This window comes from Misgurnus anguillicaudatus, chromosome 13, assembly GCF_027580225.2.
Source record: "Misgurnus anguillicaudatus chromosome 13, ASM2758022v2, whole genome shotgun sequence".
Taxonomy (NCBI): domain Eukaryota; kingdom Metazoa; phylum Chordata; class Actinopteri; order Cypriniformes; family Cobitidae; genus Misgurnus; species Misgurnus anguillicaudatus.
Genome location: NC_073349.2, coordinates 20,280,265 through 20,302,915, shown reverse-complemented (window position 1 = coordinate 20,302,915; position 22,651 = coordinate 20,280,265). Strand labels below are relative to the sequence as shown.

General features: G+C 39.2%; 3 protein-coding genes across 13 annotated transcripts in view; 2 read left to right on the top strand and 1 right to left on the bottom strand.

The window, feature by feature from the left end:
- Positions 1-12,183, bottom strand: part of lmbr1l (limb development membrane protein 1-like) — a 27,469-nt gene extending 15,286 nt beyond the window's left edge. Inside the window, exon 1 of one of the 3 annotated variants that reach the window (XM_055189318.2) lies at positions 12,043-12,183. Coding sequence is in view for 2 of the 3 variants with exons in the window: in XM_055189320.2 (XP_055045295.1) it covers positions 8,022-8,084 (63 nt within the window). In the remaining variant the exon portion in view is untranslated. Of the gene's footprint in view, positions 1-8,021; positions 8,429-12,042 lie in introns of those variants that run through there. The other 2 variants (XM_055189320.2, XM_055189317.2) reach the window with 2 other exon arrangements.
- dnajc22 (DnaJ (Hsp40) homolog, subfamily C, member 22) lies at positions 9,101-10,814 on the top strand. The gene is made up of 4 exons (XM_055189323.2): positions 9,101-9,297; positions 9,561-10,139; positions 10,231-10,523; positions 10,600-10,814. The coding sequence occupies exons 2-4, from the start codon at positions 9,587-9,589 to the stop codon at positions 10,780-10,782; spliced, it is 1,029 nt and encodes a 342-aa protein (XP_055045298.1). The 5' UTR covers positions 9,101-9,297; positions 9,561-9,586; the 3' UTR covers positions 10,783-10,814.
- Positions 12,120-22,651, top strand: ikzf4 (IKAROS family zinc finger 4). Of its 9 annotated transcripts, none has more exons than XM_055189308.2 (8): positions 12,120-12,253; positions 13,869-13,923; positions 15,327-15,431; positions 15,842-16,147; positions 16,416-16,598; positions 17,441-17,593; positions 17,680-17,811; positions 18,980-22,651. In XM_055189308.2, exons 2-8 carry the CDS (start codon positions 13,884-13,886, stop codon positions 19,771-19,773), a joined length of 1,713 nt encoding a protein of 570 aa, XP_055045283.2. In that variant the 5' UTR covers positions 12,120-12,253; positions 13,869-13,883; the 3' UTR covers positions 19,774-22,651. The 9 variants fall into 9 exon arrangements, with proteins under 9 accessions (XP_055045283.2, XP_055045282.2, XP_055045287.2 ...); XM_055189307.2 differs by lacking the exon at positions 12,120-12,253 and adding an exon at positions 12,460-12,665 and having other exon boundaries at positions 17,456-17,593; XM_055189312.2 differs by lacking the exon at positions 12,120-12,253 and adding an exon at positions 12,466-12,665 and having other exon boundaries at positions 16,431-16,598; positions 17,456-17,593.

The window sequence follows — 22,651 nt, the reverse complement described above, 5'->3', positions numbered from 1 at the left end:
CTCCTACGCAGTTAACCAAGTCACAGCAAGTTCATTTACATTTATTAATTTATGTATCACAGGGTGCCAAAAATTTGCCTGTGAAACCCAGACAAGTTCCGGCAAATTTAGATTTGCTCTGCAAGTAGTCTGGCAAAGAGGCCATTCAAGCCCATTTCTAATGCAGAGAAATCGCGGCACCAATCAGAAACGTTTGGGTGGACTTTACACGATGACGACAGCGCAGCGCAGCAGATTTTGTACATTATAAAGATGGATGCCGCCATGGAACATCAATCGTTTGAATCAGCTATCGCGTCTGTTTTAAGAGATTTCAACTTTTCCTCGAAGCCTTCATTTCTAAAAAGATGTTATCGCTGTCTTACCGACTAGATTCGGCAAAAGTCTGATATAGCTCTACATATGTCATTTCCTTCATCGCTGTGATTGTTTTTAGGTCTATCCAATTGGACACAGAGGCATTTGAGAGACGTCCGTTGGTGACGCCCCTTTGGAAATGATTAGTCTATGAAGCTTTGCCAAACCATAACTCAGTTACTACTGCAGAATGGTCTGGTTTTAACCAGGCTAGCCAAAATATTTGCATACAAAATAAAAAACAAAGCTTGACCACTGGTCGTTAAGAAATTATAAATTTGATATTAAGCTGCCTGGGATCCAAAATTACAACCTGCATACATGTACATTATGAATTTGGCAGACACTTATCCAAAGCAACTTGCATTTCATTAAAATGTATACATTTTATTTTAATGTGTGTTCCCTGGGATCAAACCAACTCACTTTTGCGCTGCTAATGCAATGCTTTACCATTAGCTTCATCAGCACTATTTTAAAACTGAGGAAGGAAAAGTCTTTTGTATTCATAACAGAAGTTTATTGACTGTGGGAGCATTTGCATGGCCTCTATTGCCACAACTACCCTTTCCCCTAATTTCAGGTACATGTGGAAAACCTTTTCAGAGGTGTGATTATGGATTTCCTGAAGCAGTAAGGAAGGATGAGAGGAATGAGGAAAGGGAGAGGACAGGAAACTGGAATCTTAAATAGCTGTAATAACAAAGAACCTGTGGGAAACATCTCTGGGCCACTGAAAGGTGTTAAAACACATTTGTTTGCTTAGTTCCTTCAGTTAAAATTAACAAACCGCCTACACAACCTGAAGAACATCAAGGGCGGAGACGGTGAAGCAGATCTGTTTCAAATATGACGTCTCTTGGTATTATTTGGAGAAGTTACACTCCCCTACACAAAGCCACTTAAACAAAAGGAGAAATTCTTCCTGACAATTAAAAACGTAGAAGACTACAATACTTACCAAGCCATATAATGCGCTTTCTGTTGTAGGTCATAATGTTTACATAACATTTACGCATTTGGCAAACACTTTAATCCAAAATGACTTACAGCTATTTTAAGGTCATGTGTACTTTTCAAACAATTCAGTTATTCCTGAGGAATCAAACCCATGGTCTTGATGTTGCAAGTCACCATGCTCTACCAGTTGATGTCTCTGACATCGATTTACATTAAGGGACATTTCTGAGGATTCTGGGTAATTATACATGACTGCTCTTACTGTGCGTTCACAACAGACGCGGAAGAGGCAGGAAAAATACAGCAAGCTCCTGATTGGTTAATGAGTCGCAAAAATCCGCCAAAGTTCAGATTTTCAACTCAATTCGCACGGAACGCGCCATCCGCGACGCAGGATGCCTATTCGCATCTTTGCATTGATTTAAAATGGAAATCACTCACGCTTGCCGCCTCTTCCGTGACTGGTGTGAACGCACCATTACATTATACAACCTGTACTATAGGAAATTGGTAGGGATGCACCAAAATGAAAATTCTTGGCCAAAACCGAAAACCGAAATAAATTATTATGCCAATTATTAGTACCATTGAATTTATGGCTATCACTCACTGTGTACTAACTTTACTAGGGATGTGACGGATCACAAAACTCACGGTTCGGGTCACATTACAGTTTTTGAGGCACGGATCGGATTATCGGATCAGCAAAAAGGGGGTGGGAAAAATCTAATAACAAATAAAGAAATTGCAAACATTTATAAAAAAAAGAACAAAGCATTTGCACATTAAGTAAGGTCTGAAATTAGCATTAGGTACAGAAATCAAATTAAATGAATCATAATACTGTCTTTATTGTATAAATTAAATATAATTATTATATTTAGAGCTACTGAAGTGATTTTCTCTTTGTCTTGGGTTGTTTGATTAACATTAATGACACAGACTTGGTTTCTGACTGTAATTTATACATACACTTAAGACATAAACAAATGTTTTTATTAGAAAAAGAATACTGTGTGGAGATCATTTTGTTTGTATGTGCCCTGTCATAACAGAAAGATTTTACGTTCGCTTGCTTTTTTTAAAAGCGTCACTCGTATGCACTACTGAGTGCACTTAAATGCGCGCTAGGGGTGTGCCATATCATACCGTTCACGATAATACCGGTATAATTTCTTACAAGATAAAAAATGTCATATCATGAAATCAATGATATAGCAACGTGATGACGTATGGTGCATTTACGTCTCATAACGCACTAGGGCTGTGTATTGCCAACAATTCCCCAATATGATACGTATCCCGATACAAGGGCCCCGATACGATGCGCATAACGATACAAGACTATTTTGAATTACATTTTTGTTAAGAATTTAGTAACATTATTATTATTATTATTATTATCTGTTTATTGTACATTGAATAAGCAGTGTTGTAACAGTTGTGTTTTTGCCATTCATTTATTAGCTATTAGACATACTTAAAATCCCAGAGTTAGTACTTAACTTATGTTTTTTAAAAGCAGTTTTACAAAGATGGTGCCTTACTCTTGTCTCTCATTATTCTACATCTATGAATATATCTGTAAACATGCAGTCAGACTTAATACTATTTAATAGAAATCAGATTATTAATGTTTGAAGTAGCTCTGTATCTCTTCTCTAGACATACACTTTTCAAATGCAAATCTTTGTCGTGTTTCTTCTCAAATGCGTAAGTACTGTTTTATAAGAGCGTGGCTAATAAAGCAGTAGTATAGGCTAAGATATCTGTGCTTTCATACTGAACTCATTGACTTTAATGCGTGCGCGCGCGCGCGCGAGAGAGAGAGAGAGAGAGAGAGAGAGAGAGAGAGAGAGAGAGAGAGAGAGAGAGAGAGAGAGAGAGAGTGAGAGAGTGAGAGAGTGAGAGAGTGAGAGAGTGAGAGAGTGAGAGAGTGAGAGAGTGAGAGAGAGAGAGAGAGAGAGAGAGAGAGAGAGAGAGAGAGAGGGAGAGAGAGTGAGAGAGTGAGAGAGTGAGAGAGAGAGAGAGAGTGAGAGAGAGAGAGAGAGTGAGAGAGAGAGAGAGAGAGGCAAAGTAAAAGTATACCCCGCTACCTTTAACTCTACGTACTCCGCGGGTCACATGCGTCCTTTCCATATGGATCACGGACCAATAGCAATTCGTCACGTTACTTTCAAAAGTACATCCGAATCGATACGGAAGGTGCTGTATCGATGTGCGCATCGTCAGGCGTCCATGACGATGTATCGTCGTATCGATATTTTGAACACAGCACTATAACGCACACAGCAAAAACAGCTGACGGTACATTCACACGGGGCGTAAGCGTTAACGCTTAAGGGAACGATTGTCTGAAGCTTGGCCAACAGCCAATCACAGTAGCTGCAGCACATGCTCCGCTCTTCCATAAACGTAATTGGCTGGCTCTGCCTAGATTATTGGCATAAAGTAGGGATGCACGGTATATCGGCTGACATATCGTTATCAGCCGATAACTGCTTTTTTTAATATTATCGGTTATCGGTCTGATAGCGAAATTAGGCCGATAAATGAAAGCAGATAAATGATGGATTATTTTGGTTTGTTGAACCACTTCACTTGCTCATTGCTGGCCATGTGGAGTTTTGATTGGTGCTTTCTGTGACATAGCACGAAGATGACACGTGTTACGGGCTTAAGAAGAGTATGCTAGTCTAGCGCAAGGACAAGATGTCCGCGGTCTGGGAGTTTTTCCACTGTGAAAATAATATGAATATTTATCGGCCTATATATATATATATATATATCGGTTATCGGCCCCCAAATATAAAGAGTTATCGGTATCGGCCAAAATTTCCATATCGGTGCATCCCTAGCATAAAGCGATCTGATTGGCTGCCGCACGCGTTGCCGTTTGAAAAGTTGAGAAATGTTCAACTTCTGCCGTGAGCAACGGCAGTGAAGCGGCACCGACGGATCCACAATTCAGTTCGGCAGCGCATGACGTCACCCATTAAAATTGAATGTGAAGCATCAACGCTTACACCCCGTGTGATGCACCGTAAGATCAAGAGCAGCATTTCAGCAAACGCGTGTACATCCAAGCTGTAAAGGTACGCGAGGAGGAGATACTACCAGCAGCGGGTAACGTGCGGCCAAAAAGTAAACTAATGACTCAACCGTGTTAAGGAGTTGCGTTATATACAGAAAACGCTACCAACTCATACCACTGTGATGACAGTAACTTACTTTACTGACTGAATTTAAATCAGGGGCGGAGTCAGTCATTGTAAGCATTGGGGGCTTAGCTCAAATCTAGGGGTTCAAAATGGTCCCCTGCTGATATTTTTTCTCCATTTACGGCAGCTTTATAAACAAAGTGTTCTTTGTATTATCATTTTGAAACTGAAACATAACATAACGGCACTTTAAAGGAATAGTCTACTCATTTTCAATATTAAAATATGTTATTACCTTAACTAAGAACTGTTGAATCATCCCTCTATCATCTGTGTGTGTGCACGCAAGCGCCGGAGCGCGCCGCGACGCCACGACAGCATCCAGCCCAGCCCCATTCACTCAATGGCACCATTCAGAGATAAAGTTAGAAGTGACCAAACACATCAACGTTTTTCCTATTTAAGACGAGTAGTTATACGAGCAAGTTTGGTGGTACAAAATAAAACATAGCGCTTTTCTAAGCGGATTTAAAAGAGCAACTATACTCTATGGCGCAACAGCACCTTTGGGAGTACTTGGACTCGCCTGAAAAGTCCGCTCCCCTTCTCACTCTCATAATGGGAGAGGGAGGGTGTTACTGCGCCGAGTCGAAGTGCTCACAAAAGTGCTATTGCGCCATAAAATATAGTTACTCTTTTAAATCCGCTTAGAAAAGCGCTATGTTTTATTTTGTACCACCAAACTTGCTCGTATAACTACTCGTCTTAAATAGGAAAACCGTTGATGTGTTTGGTCACTTCTAACTTTATCTCTAAATGGTACCATTGAATGAATGGGGCTAAGCTAAATGCTATCGTAGCGTCGCAGCGCGCTCCAGCGCTTACGTGCACACACACAGATGATAGAGGGATGTATCAACAGTTCTTAGTTAAGGTAATAACATATTTTAATATTGAAAATGAGTAGACTATTCCTTTAACTTCTCTTATCCAAAAATAGGCTAAATATGTTTGCTGTAGGCTAATCCAGTAATCTTAAAGCTACATAAGAAAGAATAACAATTTCGACTTCACTAGCAGAACATTTTCTCACCTGCGGAAGCGTTTTCTCTCTGTCTCTCTCTCTCCACCCTCCTCTCTTCCTATTTGCACGGACACTTATCACACATAAGGATATATTTACTGTACCCTACATAAGCATAAAACAATGGATCATACTTCGCCGTTAAAGCACCAAAACAAACATGGTCCTGTAGGCTGCCTGCCATTGTTGTTTTGGTAATATTCATGCATAGCTATGGGCTAAATTAAAGCAACACTATGTAGTTTTTTTTACCTTTAAATAATGTCTCTAAAATTATTTCAGTGATAGAACAGCTTTTAACTGGAAAAATTGTACTGTTGCTGCAACCTGAGCAGCCTCCTAGCTGCTACAAGCACACTCTGAAAGTGGCGGTGGAGGGTAGAGCACACAGCCCCGCCCCTCCCCCTGCCTGCAGAAGAGTGTCTGATACCAGGCACTGTTGCGCTTTTCAACCACATGGGGGAGCTGTAAGTCATTTTTACATGGAAACTACAGTGTGTTGCTTTAACACATGCACACAGTTAACACAGATTTGCATTTATGTAGTTTACGCAGAGACAACAAGGCGTCATTATCAAAAACTTGCATTGAAACCCATCTTTAAAAGTTTACGTTTTCAGGACCCCGTTGTGTATACAAACAGCCAAACCGCATAAAACTTCCCCGCTTACGGCTGAAATAAGTTATGTGCAAATGGTCCCCAAGTCTCAATCAGCTTCAAGTAATCTGGATAATAAGACATGGATTAATATGATAAAACAAGATATATTCTGCAAGAAGGGTCGGCTTTAGTCCAACTGTGAACTGGCACTATTTGAAAACAACATTTGTGGTTAGATTAGGCATTATTCAGAACAGGCGTGGGATATAACAACTAAACACTTGATCCAGGCTGGACTGTCAAGGTCTTTAAGAATTTACAGTTTCAAAATAATCTGCAATGGCTTTTTAGCCTTGGCCTGTCTAGATGAGCAATAAAGCACATCCAACCAAAGACCATGCTTCCAAAGTGTAACTTCTTGCTTACATATGCCTCGCATTAGAAACAAGCTGAACAACAAACGTCAAAACGATCCACCCACTCTTACAGAAGACACACGCATAAATTGAAAATATATACGCAGAGAGGAGAACAAAGACGTTCATGGTGCACGTCGATTGAGCAACATGTTCAGGTATGCACCTTAATAACGTACATTACATTCTTTGCACAGCTATACCGTGGACCGTGTGCCAGATCAGATAGCCTCTGTTAACAACAGGTTGTCACCCCAATTGCAAAGTGTTGACAATCTCTTGCATTTTGCGCAACGGTTTCTTCAAAACCGTGAATTCATATTCAGTGTTTTGTTTCAAGTACATCCTCCCATTCATTTATATTATAAACCTCAGATAAGTAGGGACAGTAACAGCAGAAATCAATAACTATAACAGCAGGAGCTCTGCATTTTAGGACCAGCCCTGCCCAAAGCCTGAGGCAAACACAATAGGCCTGATTTACATTATCTAGTTGTGATCCATCTGTGCATTTTACTAAAGGGATCTTTCAACTTTATTCGATGTAGGGTTATTCGCTTATTATTTGCTATATATATAACTAAAATTGAATATACACATAGATAAACACTGAAAAACAGATATGCTTGCACAGAAAAAGCATACTGTACATGGCTGCCCTACCAAAATGATGATCATCATTATGAACTGACTAAAAACATGTTGACCTCAAATACAGTATTTCATTTAAATATTTTTTATGTGTGAATAAGCCTACATAGTCAAACAATCATAATTTAAATGTACATTTGTTTAAAAAATAAAAAAAACGCTGAGTAAGAGAAAGGTTTATTAAGGAGTAAAGGTCATCCCCAAGTGTCCTGCTGTAAGGTTTGTTAGGTTGAAGTTCAGTTTTGGGTATGACACCTAATAGTATAATATTAGGTCGGTGTACAAGTTATTCAAAGAAAATTTTCACACATACATGCCAAAAAGCTATTACGTTTGTTATGTTTTCTACCAGCAAAAACACATTATAACACAATCCCTCAAAACTGAGCACATTTTCCATTTATAAGGTTATCAACATTGTAATGACACATGTGTATCATGTAATGAATGATTTATTCTTAACAAAATGGGGGAAGGGGGAGGGGGTTGGGGAAATACATACAGCACATCCCCCTTGGGTCTAAATGTTTTGTAAATATAACAAGGAAGGATTGCACTTAGTTGTTCAAACACAATAAAAAAAATGTCATTGTGAATAAAAGGTTTTTGTGGTAACGTTAGAGCACATAAAATTCTGGTACACACTAAACAAACATCCAATCCATCAGTATTTTTAATAGACACACCACAAAAAAACGAATGCAAACCCTTTGAAAAGGTTACATAACAACATGCAAACAAAGTAACAGGAGAAAACAAACAGATGAAGTAAATAAAAGATGAAAACTCACAATGGTTTCTCGGACTCGGTCGTGGAAAAGTTGTTCTCTAACCGACACGTCGTCTGTTTCCATGCTTTGACAGCATGTCTTGGACTGTACCCGGTTATAAGTCTTCAAACATTTTAGTTTCTGAGTAACTTACGTAGTGCGTGCAAACTTTTCTCAAGTTAAAGCAGACGAACGCAGTTACTCCATTCTAGGTCACAAAAGGGAACTGTTTAAATTCCCTGTCATTCTCCGTATGAGGTGGATAAACGCTTACACATTACTTTTTACCTGCAAACGAGCAAAACCGTAACCATAGCAAATCTGCACGAGTCAGCGTGCTCACAGATGCTCCGAATCACTAATCATTAAAAAAAAATCGCCTCAAACTCCATCGACTGGAGGAGGGGCGGGCCTGGGGCGGAGGAAGAGGCGGAGTTTAGTTTCTGACTAAACTCCATTTTTTGAGGCTGTGGCTAGAAGGGATACAGCTACAAACAAGCTATCGTGAAATCTCGAATCATGCGGCGCCACAAGACTCGACAGCAGAATGTCGTCAAAGTACCGCGAGAGCGATTCGCGAAATCATACGGAGGAGTCCGCTTTTAAATCGCTCTCGCGGAACTTTGACGTCATCCGGCTGTCGGTTCTTGCGGCGGCGCATAATAAGCCTGTTGTCATTCTAATCCTACCTCCAAACTTTACCCTAAACCCAACATTTCACGGGATTAGGACGTAGCTGTATCCTATCTAGCCAGGACCACTTTTTTCACCTTAATCTACCCCCAAAACCTAACGTTAAACCCAACAACTCGCGAGATTTGTCCATAGCTGTATCCCCTCTAGCCAGAACCATTTGTGGATGATATAAAATGTTATGTAATATAATTGGTTTAAAATTAAGCGCAAAAAATGACATAATTGTGTAATAATTATATGACAGCTGTCATTGAAATGATAAAATGCAAGTGCTGTACTAAAATGAAAAAAACATAATAAATGCACACGCAGATGACATTTGCTCTTTAAGGGTCTAATGTGTCTGTATCTGTGATCATAGGTCAATTTTACTGTACCCTTTATGGTTCAATAGTGTCATCATGTTACCAAAGTCCAAACTGACGCAAATGCGGAAGTCCATAGGTTATTTTATTTTGAGAAAGTTCATGAATTAAAATTAAAGTTGGCTTAAAGCAGTGATTTTGCGCTCTGTTCCATGCAGTCGTATATTTTCATCACGATCCTTGTCATAACGCTTCTGCAACGTTGGTGTATGAAGGTGAATCTCTCAGTTACGCAGGTAAGACACGAGCGAGTTGTTGTGAGTTAAGCAATAGTGCAATGAGTAAAATCCAGCAGCCTAAATAATGCATACATATTTAAAAATATCTAAATAATGATTAAGAAATGAAGATGGTCTATAAATACAATCATATTTTATAAACTAGTATTTATTAACAATTTCAAAGGGCTGTTCCATATTTATAAGTTTCATAATACATTTTCATAATAGGTATATCATTCTTCACCATTTTGAAGTGCATTTATTTAATATTTTTTAAGATCCCGTGTGCAGCTAGAATGACCCCATGGCTAAGAAGCTCATAATAACATATGCCCTATGGGCCATGGGTGGACCACTTGGCCTTCATCATATTTATTTGGGTAGAGACAGCCATGCCCTCTTGTGGATGATCACATTGGGTGGTTTCGGCATTGGGTGGATGAGAGAGTTCTTCCGTATTCCATCATACGTGAGTGAAGCCAATCAGAAGGCAGGGGGAGCCCGCGATAGACGCCCACCTGTCGCTCCACCACCAATAGGCCTGATTCGGTTTACCGGTCAGGTTTGTGTGGGCATTTACTTTGGCTCAGTTGCTTTAATAAGCCTAAGTTCTCTCAGTTTCTTCTACTTTCTTGTGCTGCCGCTGAGCATAGGTGCAGGTGTGCACCTGGTGTCCTCTGTCGGCCAGCAGACTTCCGACCTCCAGAAAACTCTTGTTACGTGTATAATCACCTCATCCATCTTCTATGGTAGCAGTGTGTCTCCACTCCCCATCAGCATAGCTGCCAGCATCACTGCTGCACAACACCGCATGTTAAAACCAATGCAGCCTGCTGGATATCCACAAGAGCCACTGGGTGAGACACACTCGGCCTATGGACATTTTATATGTGTGTCTATGTATGGTGTTTCAATCTGCAAGATACCAAATTTGTCTTTTTTCCAAAGGTCCTCGACTGTATCGTCTGAGTTTAGGCGTGATTGCTTTCTCTGCACCGCTCGGATACTGCTTCTTCCACAACACCACAGCCACGTTGTACTACATATCAGACTGTATAGCAGCCCTGCTTGATTTTTTCTGGTTCCTTCCTTGGCTCAAAGGGCTCCTGGAGTTCTTTCTCTTGTTGCCTTATCGTATTCTGTGTGCCGTGACGGGAGGGGGTTTCTATGAGGACAGTTGGAAAAAAATGTTGGAGATACTTCTTAATGAATATAGTAAAAAAGAAACAGAGGCTCTGAAGGTGAGTCAAGATTACAGTTATGTTTCTATTATACTACTGTTATACATATTTATTGTCATTTTAATGCTTAAATCAGATACTATCATTGCCCGAAGAAGCTTCTCTGGAGGAGATAACTCGCAGTTACAGGGAACTGGCTAAAGTGTGGCATCCAGACCACAACCCCAAGAGACAAACAGAGGCACAACAGATGTTTATTCAGATCAAGGAAGCATATGAGATACTTCTTCACAGGCACAAGCCACAACGAAGAAGATGATCTGATAAATAAAGAACATACGTTTTCAAAGACTCAGATTTCACATCCTTTTTAGTCCACCTGGTGTAATGAAATAAATATGAATTTATCAAAAACAAAATAGTTAAAGAGCACCAATTATCCAATTCACGATTTTACATTTCCTTTGGTGTATGTGTATTAGTACGTTAACTATATGCAAAAGGTACAAACCCCAAAGTAAACGATGACGCAAGTTATCGTCTTCAACGTAAATCTCTTTTCTTGGACTACAACAAACACTGGGATTGTAGGCAACAGTACAGTTTACTTACTGGGATTGGTGATGTAGACAAGATCGATATTATTTTAATTCCCCCCGTTTAACTCCTGTCAGCGCTGCATTGTGACCGAAGCTTTCAAACATGATAAGGAGCGTCACTTTTCTGGCTGACGTCAGAGGTATTCAGGCCAATTACAACGTACAGATTAGCTGGCCAATCAGGGACACATTGATTTTTAAATCTATGAGATTTTGTACAAAATCAGTGTGTTTCAAGAAGAGAGGTAAATCTGGAGCTACAAAAATGTACGGTATGTGGAAAATAATTGTTTTTTTAACCATAAACCACGCGAACACATTGTATTGTACCAAATACACAAAATAACGTTGTTTTTTAGCAATGAAATATGTGCACTTTAATCCGATGTTATTTAGACGGGTTACTAACTAAGTATTTGCCGCCCTCTTACGGCTATATAAAGTATTACTAAAGGTGTATTATATATTGCACAAATGCTGTATAAGTTTAAATTTTGATAGATTTTTTTTTAATTGACAACAGTCGGCAAGTTCATAATAAATCAAAGTGCATATAGATTTTATCATAATAAATAAAATCTATGTGCAATTGAATTAATTTAGGGTATGGTAAGGCTAATGTAGTCATTTCAGGCTATATTTTTTGTTTACTGGTTGAATTTGACTGCAGATTAATTTCTATTTTACTTCTTAAATAATCCACCAGAGTATGGAAAATATGTGAATAAATAAAATTTTTATTTAATCTAAAATTATATAAATACTACCATATATTAAATATATATATATTTTTTTCATTCTTGCAAAACAACATTTTTAAAAATCATATAAATAGATAAAAATTACCAGGTTGTAAATTTGGTGTATTAAGGTTGGCTAAATGACGTCCTACAAATTAAGCTAATAATTTTTTTTCTGCATTAGCGATGAAAATATGCAGCGTTCCTATCCTAGCTTTGTCCTCTTTTATATTTCCTAACCTGTAGGATCCGGATCGATGCTTTCGATAATCCCTCCTTATTATGGATTTGGGAGTCAGTTTTCGGTTATAGGTTATTCGGGCCTGTATCCCGGCATGGGCCCGGAAGTTGTTTGGGGTTTCAGGTAAAAGATCCCGGAGATGCTGCCTTCGACAGAGAAAACAAACGGCGGTTCTGCTGTATAAATACTGCAACAATAATCGATCGTCAGGTAAGAAAAAATACTCAACGTACAAAATCAACACTCGTTACTGAAAAAAAGTGACATTAGGTCAGATAACTGTGCTCGGATTGGCAGGGTTTACGCGGATAGACGGCATCTGTCGAGTGCTGGGTGCCATAGCAACGCCAGTGGGTTCTCAGGAAACATAATTCCGCTGTAGTTTGTCACGTCTATATGTCGAGCGTTTTTCACAGTCGGATGCGGTCGATCGGTTATCGTTAAGAGCAACCTTAGTTCTGTCGTTTGTTATGTAGTTTAACACTCTCTTTCGTTTTTTGTGAGCTGTCACGTCTCGTTAGCTGGTTAGCAGCGGTGGCTAGCTAGCGTTGCTACAGACAGAGCAGGATTGACGTGGTTCTGCGTGCTGTCACTCCGTGATACTTCAACTGTTTTAGTGATGGTGCGTTAAAAGTTGCTAAACATTGGAGGGTTTGTGTACGATAACGTTGCTGTTGTATTTGTTGTTTTGGCTACAGACAGATTGCGTTTATTATTGCTCTTATTAGACTCATATTGACAGCTGTGTGAATTCATGGATTCTGCCTGTTGCCTCTGTAAAGCGATCGACGGGCCACCAGTATCTTTGTTTGTTTACTCTTGTTTAACGCCTTGAGGGCCTGTATGTTATTACGTTAGAAGTTATATTATGCCGTGAAACACTGTAATTGTCAGTGAGTCTTTATTCTGGAATTAAAGTAATCTACTATAAAAAGCAATTTCTGATATCTTATTGCACAATCTTGATTCAGTGTTTTTTGACTGGCCATACATACACATTTTGTTCTTATGTCCTCTGCAATATGAATTTAAATGTATTCATTTTTTTTAAACTTACAGATAATGGAGCATTTAACCTTTTCCTAAGGAGCCAACAAGTGTAGGACACAAAGTTACAGTATATATATATTTTAATTGGGAATAGTAATAAAACATGATTTTTTTATTGCAACCAATGTTAAAGTTAAAGGTGCAGGGTTAGGAGTTAGTCACGTGTATGTGGAAGAGGTGTGTCTTCAATAATATAATGTAAATGTAGTTTTATATTTTATAATTTGTGGATTAACACGATAGTTTCACAACATTACGTTTTTTTATTTTTTTCCCCTTTTAATAAGTGGTAACAGTCAATCACAGTGGCAATCTTGTATTTCGCACATTGCTTTATGTGTTCTGATGGGTGTCACAGAATAAAGGGAGGGCACTATCTCACATACTACTTTTCCTTTGAGACAAGCATTATATAGAATGGACAGTCATTTAAGATGTTGAGTTAGAAATGAGGCCTTGACCAGTGTGCATATCAATTATTCAGCAACTCAAACAGAACAACCACACAGGAAAGGGAGAAATTACAAACTGCAAGTGAACCAGCAAGTATTTTTTTCATTTGAAACCAGAAGCCCCATTCATACGTTTTATGGTTTTTTGAGGTGTTACTAGGTGTTACCGCATATCCCATTTTGTTTTTATCTTGAATTATACTTAAGTCTTTTACGAGTGTTTGGTTTCCTACTGTCTACCATGTTAAAATTATAAATTGCTATATCAGTGAGGTTTTGTGTATTTAAAGAAATATTATAATCTTTTTTATTCTTTGGTGCAGGCAGCTGGTGTGATAATGAATGCTGACGATTGCAATGGCCGTTCTTATATGTCAGGTAAGATGCTTTTACTTACTTCAGTTTTTCTAATAGACAGATGTTGATAAATACAGTGGGGTAGTACAGAGGGTGCAAAGGTCTAAGACCAGATGGAAAATTTGGGGATTTTTTTAAACCTTTTTTTAAAATTGGGATTTTTTTAAGAAAATGCAATAAAAAGTACGAATAAAAAACGAAAGCAAGTTTGCAATAAAAACTAGAAATACTTAGTAGTATGAACAATTTGTTCAGTAATTACTAGTACAATTTACAACATAAGAAAAATTGTTTTCATACAACTAATTATTTTTACTTTTTATTGCACTACTTACTTTTATTGCAAACTTACTCTCATTTTTAATTCTTACTTTTTATTTTATTTCTTTACTTTCTCAGTTTTTTATTTTAATGTTGGTCGCCTTTCTAACCTATGTTCTTGTGAGGTAAAAACAAAAGAAATAATTTTTAAATACATTTTCTTGTACCTAGGAACATATGACAATAAAAAACAAAAAAAATCTCGAACTAATCCAAAATCGTAAATGTCCCTCCTTTAATTTACGGCGATACTTTTGTTTTTAAACTTTTTGTTAGAAATTCAAACAATGCTTTTAGTATTTTTTATGTTACTAATTCCAATGTGAACAAGCTGGTAACATTTATTATAATAAATTTATACAAACATTCAGATTTTCTTGCTTCTATTGAATCACACAAGATGCTTTTTTAAAACATGCTTGGATAATGTGAATCATCACGTCCATGCCATATATCATTTTATATCATATCATATATGTGACCCTGTACAACAAAATCGTCATATAGGTCAATATTTTTACATTGAGATTTATACATCATTTAAAAGCTGAATAAATAAGCTTTCTATTGACATTTTTCCATGCTTTGGACAATATTTGGTCAAGATACAATTATTTGAAAGTCTGGAATCTGAGGGTGCAGAAAAATCTAAATATTGAGAAAATTGCCTTTAAATTTGTCCAAATGAAGTCTTTAGCAACACATATTACTAATGATATGTAAACATATATATTTACTTTATGAAATTTACAAAATATCTTCATTAAACATGATCTTTACTTAATATCCTTATGATTTTTGACATAGAAGAATATCGATAATTTTCACCCATACAATGTATTGTTGACTATAACTACAAATATATCCGTACACCTTTTGTGGTCCAGGGTCACATATATCCTATATCATTTCATATCATATTGTCATTAGAGCAAACATGTGACGTGTCTAAGTTTTTGTTGCTAAAATTCATGTTACTTTTTTAGTTAAAGTTGTCATTCAGTTGCTGTACCTATTACATAATTTACGATAAATATTGCATTGAATGAGACAAATGCAAAGAATGAAGCATTTTTGACCCAACTGTGCATTTATGTTTTCAGGTAGTGGAGATTCTTCAACAGAGCGGGAGTTTTTCGCAGGGATAAGAGGACCCACAGTGAGCACACCAAACAGCCAACAGTCCTCTCCCAGCCGCTCACTCAGTGGTCAGTATTTCTGTACACTCAATGAGCTTTTATATCCTACTTTTCTTAAACATTTCTATATTTACCATGTATAGTTTATTATAATTTTAGTCTTACCCACTATATTCCTATAATACCAAATGGCACAAGGCTTCTATTTCCATTGGCTCTATTGATAAAGCATGAAATGTAGTAATGCTCAAGTCAAAGTTTTTTTATATAGCACAGCTCTAGTTTATCTAGTTTTAAGTGCTTTACAGTAAAAAAAAGAAAAGAAACAGAAAGGAAGAGAAAACAAGAATAAAATCAGGTCATTGGTTTGATTCTCATAACAGATGCATACTTACTTTAAAGTTGGGATTCCCCCACAATTCTCTTTATATAAATCTTTTGCAGAGAGAATACCTTTACAAGCATCTCTCTCTGTCCAGGTAACTCCATCAAGGTGGAGCTCTACAGCGACGAGGAGGCAGGTGTTGCTTCGCTGGCAAAAAGGAGACTTGGGGAAAAAGATGAAGGGTGGAAAGATGAAAAGGTGGACTTGGCAGACGACGGGGCAGTGGAGATAGTTGGAGGTACGCTAGGACAGGCTGGAAGCGGTTGCGGGGAGATGGCCAGCCCTGGGCCTGCATCACCCAGTCCTGTTCGGCTGCCTAACGGGAAACTTAAATGCGATATTTGTGGGATGATCTGCATCGGACCTAATGTTTTAATGGTGCACAAACGGAGCCATACAGGTAGGTGTTTTCTGATTGAAAAATCATAAAAAATACGTGCTAGGGCTGCACAAATAAGCATGGAAAGTGTTATGTACAGCGTTTAATTTACTTCTCAGAAAATATGTCAAGCCTTACACAATTTTTTTTAATGTTAATTCTTTTCATTTAAATGAATAATTGCAGTTACATTATAAAGGAATTTACTCAACAAGTACGATTTGTGTCATAATCGTGCAGCCCTAATACGTGCTGCTATTTTGTTTTGGGCCGGTGCGAAAACTGGTAGTCTTGGTCTCGGCAGGTGAGCGACCATTCCAGTGTAACCAGTGCGGCGCCTCCTTCACACAGAAAGGCAACCTGCTCCGCCACATCAAGCTCCACTCCGGCGAGAAGCCCTTCAAATGTCCCTTTTGTAACTACGCCTGCCGTCGCCGCGATGCCCTTACAGGACACCTCCGCACCCACTCTGGTGAGCCTTCATTGGTCGAGAGCAGCCATTTGCGAGAAATAACGAGAAAGAAGGAGAGATAGAACTTTGTGGCTGGAAAATAAATGGAGGGAAAAGTGTGTGGGATGGAAAAAAGCCTTTTGATGTACCACAGACTAACGTAGGCAAGGTCATTTTAACCTTTTTCTACTTTAATGCAGTGTTGATTATTTTGCGGCGTAGAACTTCCATTTAAGATAGTTGCACTTCCAGCGGTTGTTTAACCGGACTAATAAGAGTAAATAAGACCCCAGTGATCCGTTATGCAATGAAGTCAAGGACATTGCGTAGACGATCAGACAACAAAATGATGAGTCTGGTATGACATTTAGAAAATTATGAAAACAGGATATCCTGCATGTGTTTTTAAATGATGTTGAAGAACGTTCACCTGTAGTAACCAAATCTGGCTGGTTGAGGTCTTTTGAAAGACGACGCAGATGTTGAGAAATTACTTGAGAATAATGGATTTCTCTGAAATGACGCATGTCACGCAAGCAAAATGGGCTGATGCAGTTTTTTGTGCGCTGTAAACGTCATAGACGAGAAGTATTTATTTTCGTTATGCGGGGAAATTGTGACAAGGGAAATTCTGTGGTCTAATGAATCCTGTAACAGTTGTAATTACGGCATTTTTCTGTAATTATATTGGAAATAATGTCCGCAAAGCTCTCCAGATGCATCGTTTTACGGTCTAATACTTCGTGTTAGGTAAAGCATCAATATTGTCTTAGCAATGTTCACGTATACATGACACCCGGTGGAACACAAGGGTGTGAAATGCATTTGGCTGAGATTAATAATCTTCCTCCTTGGTATTTCAGTGTCCTCTCCTACAGTAGGGAAGCCCTACAAGTGCAGTTACTGCGGTCGCAGCTACAAGCAACAGAGCACCCTGGAAGAACACAGAGAACGATGCCACAGCTACCTACAGAGTATGGACCACCAGCCTGCTCACAACGCCCAGCCTGCACATGGTAGAAATACATTTGCACACTTTTCAGATTAAGGATGCTGCTATAATGTTTTGGTTTTCACTGTACCCTCTCATTTTGCTTTTAAGGTGAAGAATCCCATAATGTGGAGATGATGTCTGAACCTCTGATCCAGTCGTCCTCAGAGAAGATGACTTTTATTGATCGGCTGGCCAACAGCATCACTAAGAGGAAGAGATCCACACCCCAGAAGTTCCTGGGTAGGCCAACTCCTTTAAATAACTTTATATGCTTATTGTGTATGTCACTGGATCAATTTGATTGATTTTTACAAAACCGCAGGATATTTTGTTCGGCTCAAAAGTGTAGTTTATGAAATGTTAAAATAACAGTGACATGATAATGTAACATTAAGAATGCCTATATTGGCAAAAGAGTTTCAAATGTTTGCTGTAATGCATGATTTGGGGAAAATATGTTGGAATATAGTATTGGTTACTAGTGCTAATAATGTAGGTCACAATGGTACTTAATGATTTTAGAGTATTATTTAAAGGGACATGCCACTTTTTTTGAAAATATGCTCATTTTCCAGCTCCCCTAGAGTTAAACATTCGATTTTTACCGTTTTGGAATCCATTCAGCTGAACTCCGCGTCCGGCGCTAGCACTTTTAGCATAGCTTAGCATAATTCATTGAATCTGATTAGACCATAAACATTGCGCTAAAAAATAACCAAAGAGTTTCAATATTTTTCCTATTTAAAACTTGACTCTTCTGTAGTTACATCGTGTACTAAGACCGACGGAAAATTAAAAGCTGCGATTTTCTAGGCCGATATGGCTAGGACTATACTCTCACTCTGGCGTAATAGTCAAGGACTTTGCTGCTGTAGCATGGCTGCAGTAGGCGTAGTGATATTACACAGTGCCTGAAAATAGTCCCCTGCTATTGAAAGTAACCAACAGGACTATTTTCGGGGAGTGGGTAATAACACTACGCTTGCTGCAGCCATGTTACAGCAGCAAAGTCCTTGATTATTACACCAGATTGAGAGTATAGTTCCTAGCCATATCGTCCTAGAAAATCGCAACTTTTAATTTTTCGTCGGTCTTAGTACACAATGTAACTACAAAAGAGTCAAGTTTTAAATAGGAAAAATATAGAAACTATTTTGGTTATTTTTTGAGCGCGATGCCAATGGTCTAATCAGACTCAATGGACTGTGCCAAGCCATGCCAAAAGTGCTAGCGCCGGACCCGGAGATTGGCTGAATGGATTTCAAAAGGGTTGGAATCGGGTGTTTAACTCTAGGGGAGCTGGAGGAGAAGCATATTTTCAAGAAAAGTGGAGTGTCCCTTTAATTCAAGTTCAGTCAAGTGGTAGCTTACTTATAGTCAATGAAATGTATGATCTCTGACCTACTAGGTGAAAAGCACATGCGACTGAATTTATCCGAAGCACCTTATGATCTCGACCCCAATCCGGATAAAGAAGGGGACATTCTGGTCTCGCACACTGAGGGTGACTCGGCTGCTTTAGTAGGCATAAGAGGACGTTTCCTTCGGGGGCCAAGAGGAGGAAATGATTTGGATCCTTCCCGTTCCCTGCGGATGCCACCCAACTCTGCCTGCCTATCAGAGTTCACCCCAGTCATCAGCTCTGTCTACTCTCATATAACGCCTCTTGGCCCACGGATGAACTGTGCAGGGAGCATCTCCATAGGCCTACCCGGTAGGGAGGCCGGGGAGGGCCACGAGGACGTGCCCTCCAGCCGCAGCCACGCAGCCTCGCCGAGCAACGGTTACCAAGATTCGACAGACACTGAAAGCATGGCGGAGGAACAGTGCATCATCACCTCAGTGCCGCCCGGAAGCTTGAACCACCGCGGGCGAGAGCGGCACAGTCCTAGTCACGCCAAAGAAATGGACATGGAGGGCGACAGGGATAAAGGAGTCCCCGGGGGTTTGCCGACCAAGTCAAGTCCGCGCTCGCCGCCGGCACGGGAAACGATGCAGGTGGTGGATGGGGAGGGGCGGCCGGTGCGTTCCTTCCGCTGCGAGCACTGTCGCATTTTCTTCCTGGACCATGTCATGTTCACCATCCACATGGGCTGCCACGGCTTCCGCCAGCCCTTTGAGTGCAACATCTGCGGGCACCGCAGCCAGGACCGCTACGAGTTCTCTTCGCACATTGTGCGAGGGGAGCACCAGGTGGGCTGAGGTTGGCTTGCCGGTGGTGCAGGTTGAGATTAGGAAGTGATGTACAGATGTATGCTGCTTTGAGATGGCGTCATGGCTTCTAGTTTGGTCTGCACCTGATTGGAGGCACGGCACATTAGCACTTGCTCTTTTAGCTAGTGGACATCACCAGATTTTACTGTCAAAAGTTAATCTCTTTACTCAATGCAATTGCATCCCGTGTTAGAGGATGTCAAGAGGATTAGAACGGGGGGCAAGTCATATCCTCCAGTTGCACTCCCACACCAAGTCATTCATTGCAAGACGCAGCTGTTTTGCTTTAGAAGTGCCTTCCTTTTGTGGGGTTCCTTTTAAAAAGTTGAAAAAAGCATTGCTTGTTTTGCAGGTGTGAGATTAAGTTTATACTCACCTGATCAGTGGCGTTTACATAGAGTCTGCCTCTCAAAGAGACAAAGACCATGGGTGACACGCTTAGAAGTCCAAAGCCGGGTAGACCAGTTTTCCAAAGTTTCTGAGCCTATTAAACAAGAGAAATCTATGCCTAGGAGTATTCACACAAACTTTGTGCTCTATTAGGATACCTCTGTGGGACTGCTGGAATTAGGCGACTCAGGGAGGGCATTGCTGACAGAGAGAGAATCAAAAAAACAAGCTGCTTGAATTGCAAAACTCAAAGGCTGGAAGAAAGGGAGTGTTGGTACGTTAGCCATATAAGGAGCACAGACACATATTGCCTTAATAGTTGCTTTATATGATCCCTGTATGAGCTGGTTGTTGAATTGCACATGGTTTTTAATGCTGGAAAATTCAGTAGGTACAATGCAGCCCATTGCATACTGCCTGAATTTGGGTAACTTCAAAATGAAGAATGGAATGGAAGATTAGGCTAAGGCTTGGGTAGTTTTATTAAGTGTATTTTATTTTTATTTAAGGAAATGAACTTGAAATATTTTGCCTTAGTTTTTGAGTCTACAACCTACGTCCTACAAAAAAAGTCAAACCAGTCGGTTTCCTTGTGCCTCATATCTTGATTGTTGTTTCAAACTTCTGTCCAAACAGACCTCACTCAAGGGATGACAAGGAGTTTTGCCTATTAAATCTATTGGGGTTTTTTAATCTGTTTTGTAATATAAAGTCCCCCCATCCATCTTCTGTTGTTGACTTCTAGACGGAAGGCCCGGCTTCATATTTTATGCAGTGGGCCACATTTTATGGTTACATTTTGTAAGATGTCAAGTAGAAAGCTGAGGGTGAAAAGGCGCCTACGAATCTGGTGCAGACCAAACACAGACCCATGTTGCATTCCGTGACTTCGACGAGTAAGGGGGTTGTTACCTCAATGGAGGATTGCACTTTTTCTAATTCTGCTTAAATGTGAGTGTATTGCTGGGGCTGTTTTGGGTTGGGAGGATGGGTGGGGAATTTTTTACAAGGCTTTAGGGGCGTAGACGGTAATGACTGGTAAATGAGCTTTGACACACATTCTTTTGTTTTCTGAAATTGCTCTATTGCACTGATTTCTGATAAAATGCTATTTAGAGAAAACAAGAAACGATTTGATACGAGAACACGGTTATAAAGACCAGATAAATAGCGTTGTGTTTTTAAAACTTCTATAAAGGCTATTTTCCTAATAAAAGGAGTCACCGTCATTTAAGGATTAAAAACGGACAATTCTCCTTGTGTTGTAAAATCGGTGCTTGGATGTTTGTGCGACTTCTGCCCTTGATATTGGACTTGTATTCTGTACGCTTGTCCTGTGCGGTTATGTCCCATATGAGTTGCGCATAAGGTACGCTCAATCCCCGCTGAGTATGCTGCTTGATTTGAAGGAAAGGACTGATATATTGTTGAGTACGTACCGTCCTGCCAAGATATTGTGGCCTGTTTTATTGGTGGACCTCACTTGCACAAACTGAGAGAATTAGTGATATACAACTAAAGCACCAATTCTGAAGAATCTCAAAGATATCTTTTGTTTGATTGCTTGTACATTTTTCAATATTTGGTGGTTAAGGGTACTTTGAATGTTATAGCATGTGCGTATCGCTTGACCTCGGATGTGGTCGGCTGTTTCCAAAACTTGCTAACTTGTAATCCACTGACCTGGTACTTCATCTTTAGGGTACTTTAAAAATATTTATAGGTTTCTTATTATGTACGCTTGGATTCACTCCAGCGAAAGCCTTTGGAAACAAATATGAATTAATTGAAAGTCTATAACACAGACGTCAGACCAAATTCAGTATTTACGAAGGTTAGTCAATGAATTTGCACCCTTCATAGACTTTAGTTTTTTTTCTGCAGACATACATTTATTTACTTGAAGTTATGGCAAAAACCATATATGACTCTTAATGCACTTAATGGTCAAAAAGAAATGATATAATTATACCATGTGTGTGTCTGTGTGTGTGAATGGAAAAGGTTGCATGTGTAATTGTTTGCTGGGGTTCTGCAACTGTTCTGCTTGTGAAATACTAGCTGCAATTTTCCCTACTTCCTCTAAACCAAACCCAGCTCTTTTCTGCACCATTTCATATTTCTTATTCCCAAGGTGTGATGAACTTAATATTTTTAAATGAACTGTGAAGCAACCTTATAAGCAGCAACTGAGAAAGAGAGACGTGGCGTTTTGGGGGAGGCAGGAATCAAACTCTGTCATACTTGGGCTTTATCCCTGGGTTCAATGTTTTTAAATATTTTGTGAGAAAAAATGTATATGACAAAGAAAAACTCTTTACCTCAAATTTGTTAAAATATAAAAAACTGCCTCATGTTCTATAAAAGGTGTGTTGGTTTCAAGAGGTATTGTTTATTTGATCTTGTTTTTATGGAGTGTAACCCAACTTTAAGTTGAAGTAATTTTTCATGTCCAATAAAGTAATATTTGTTGTAA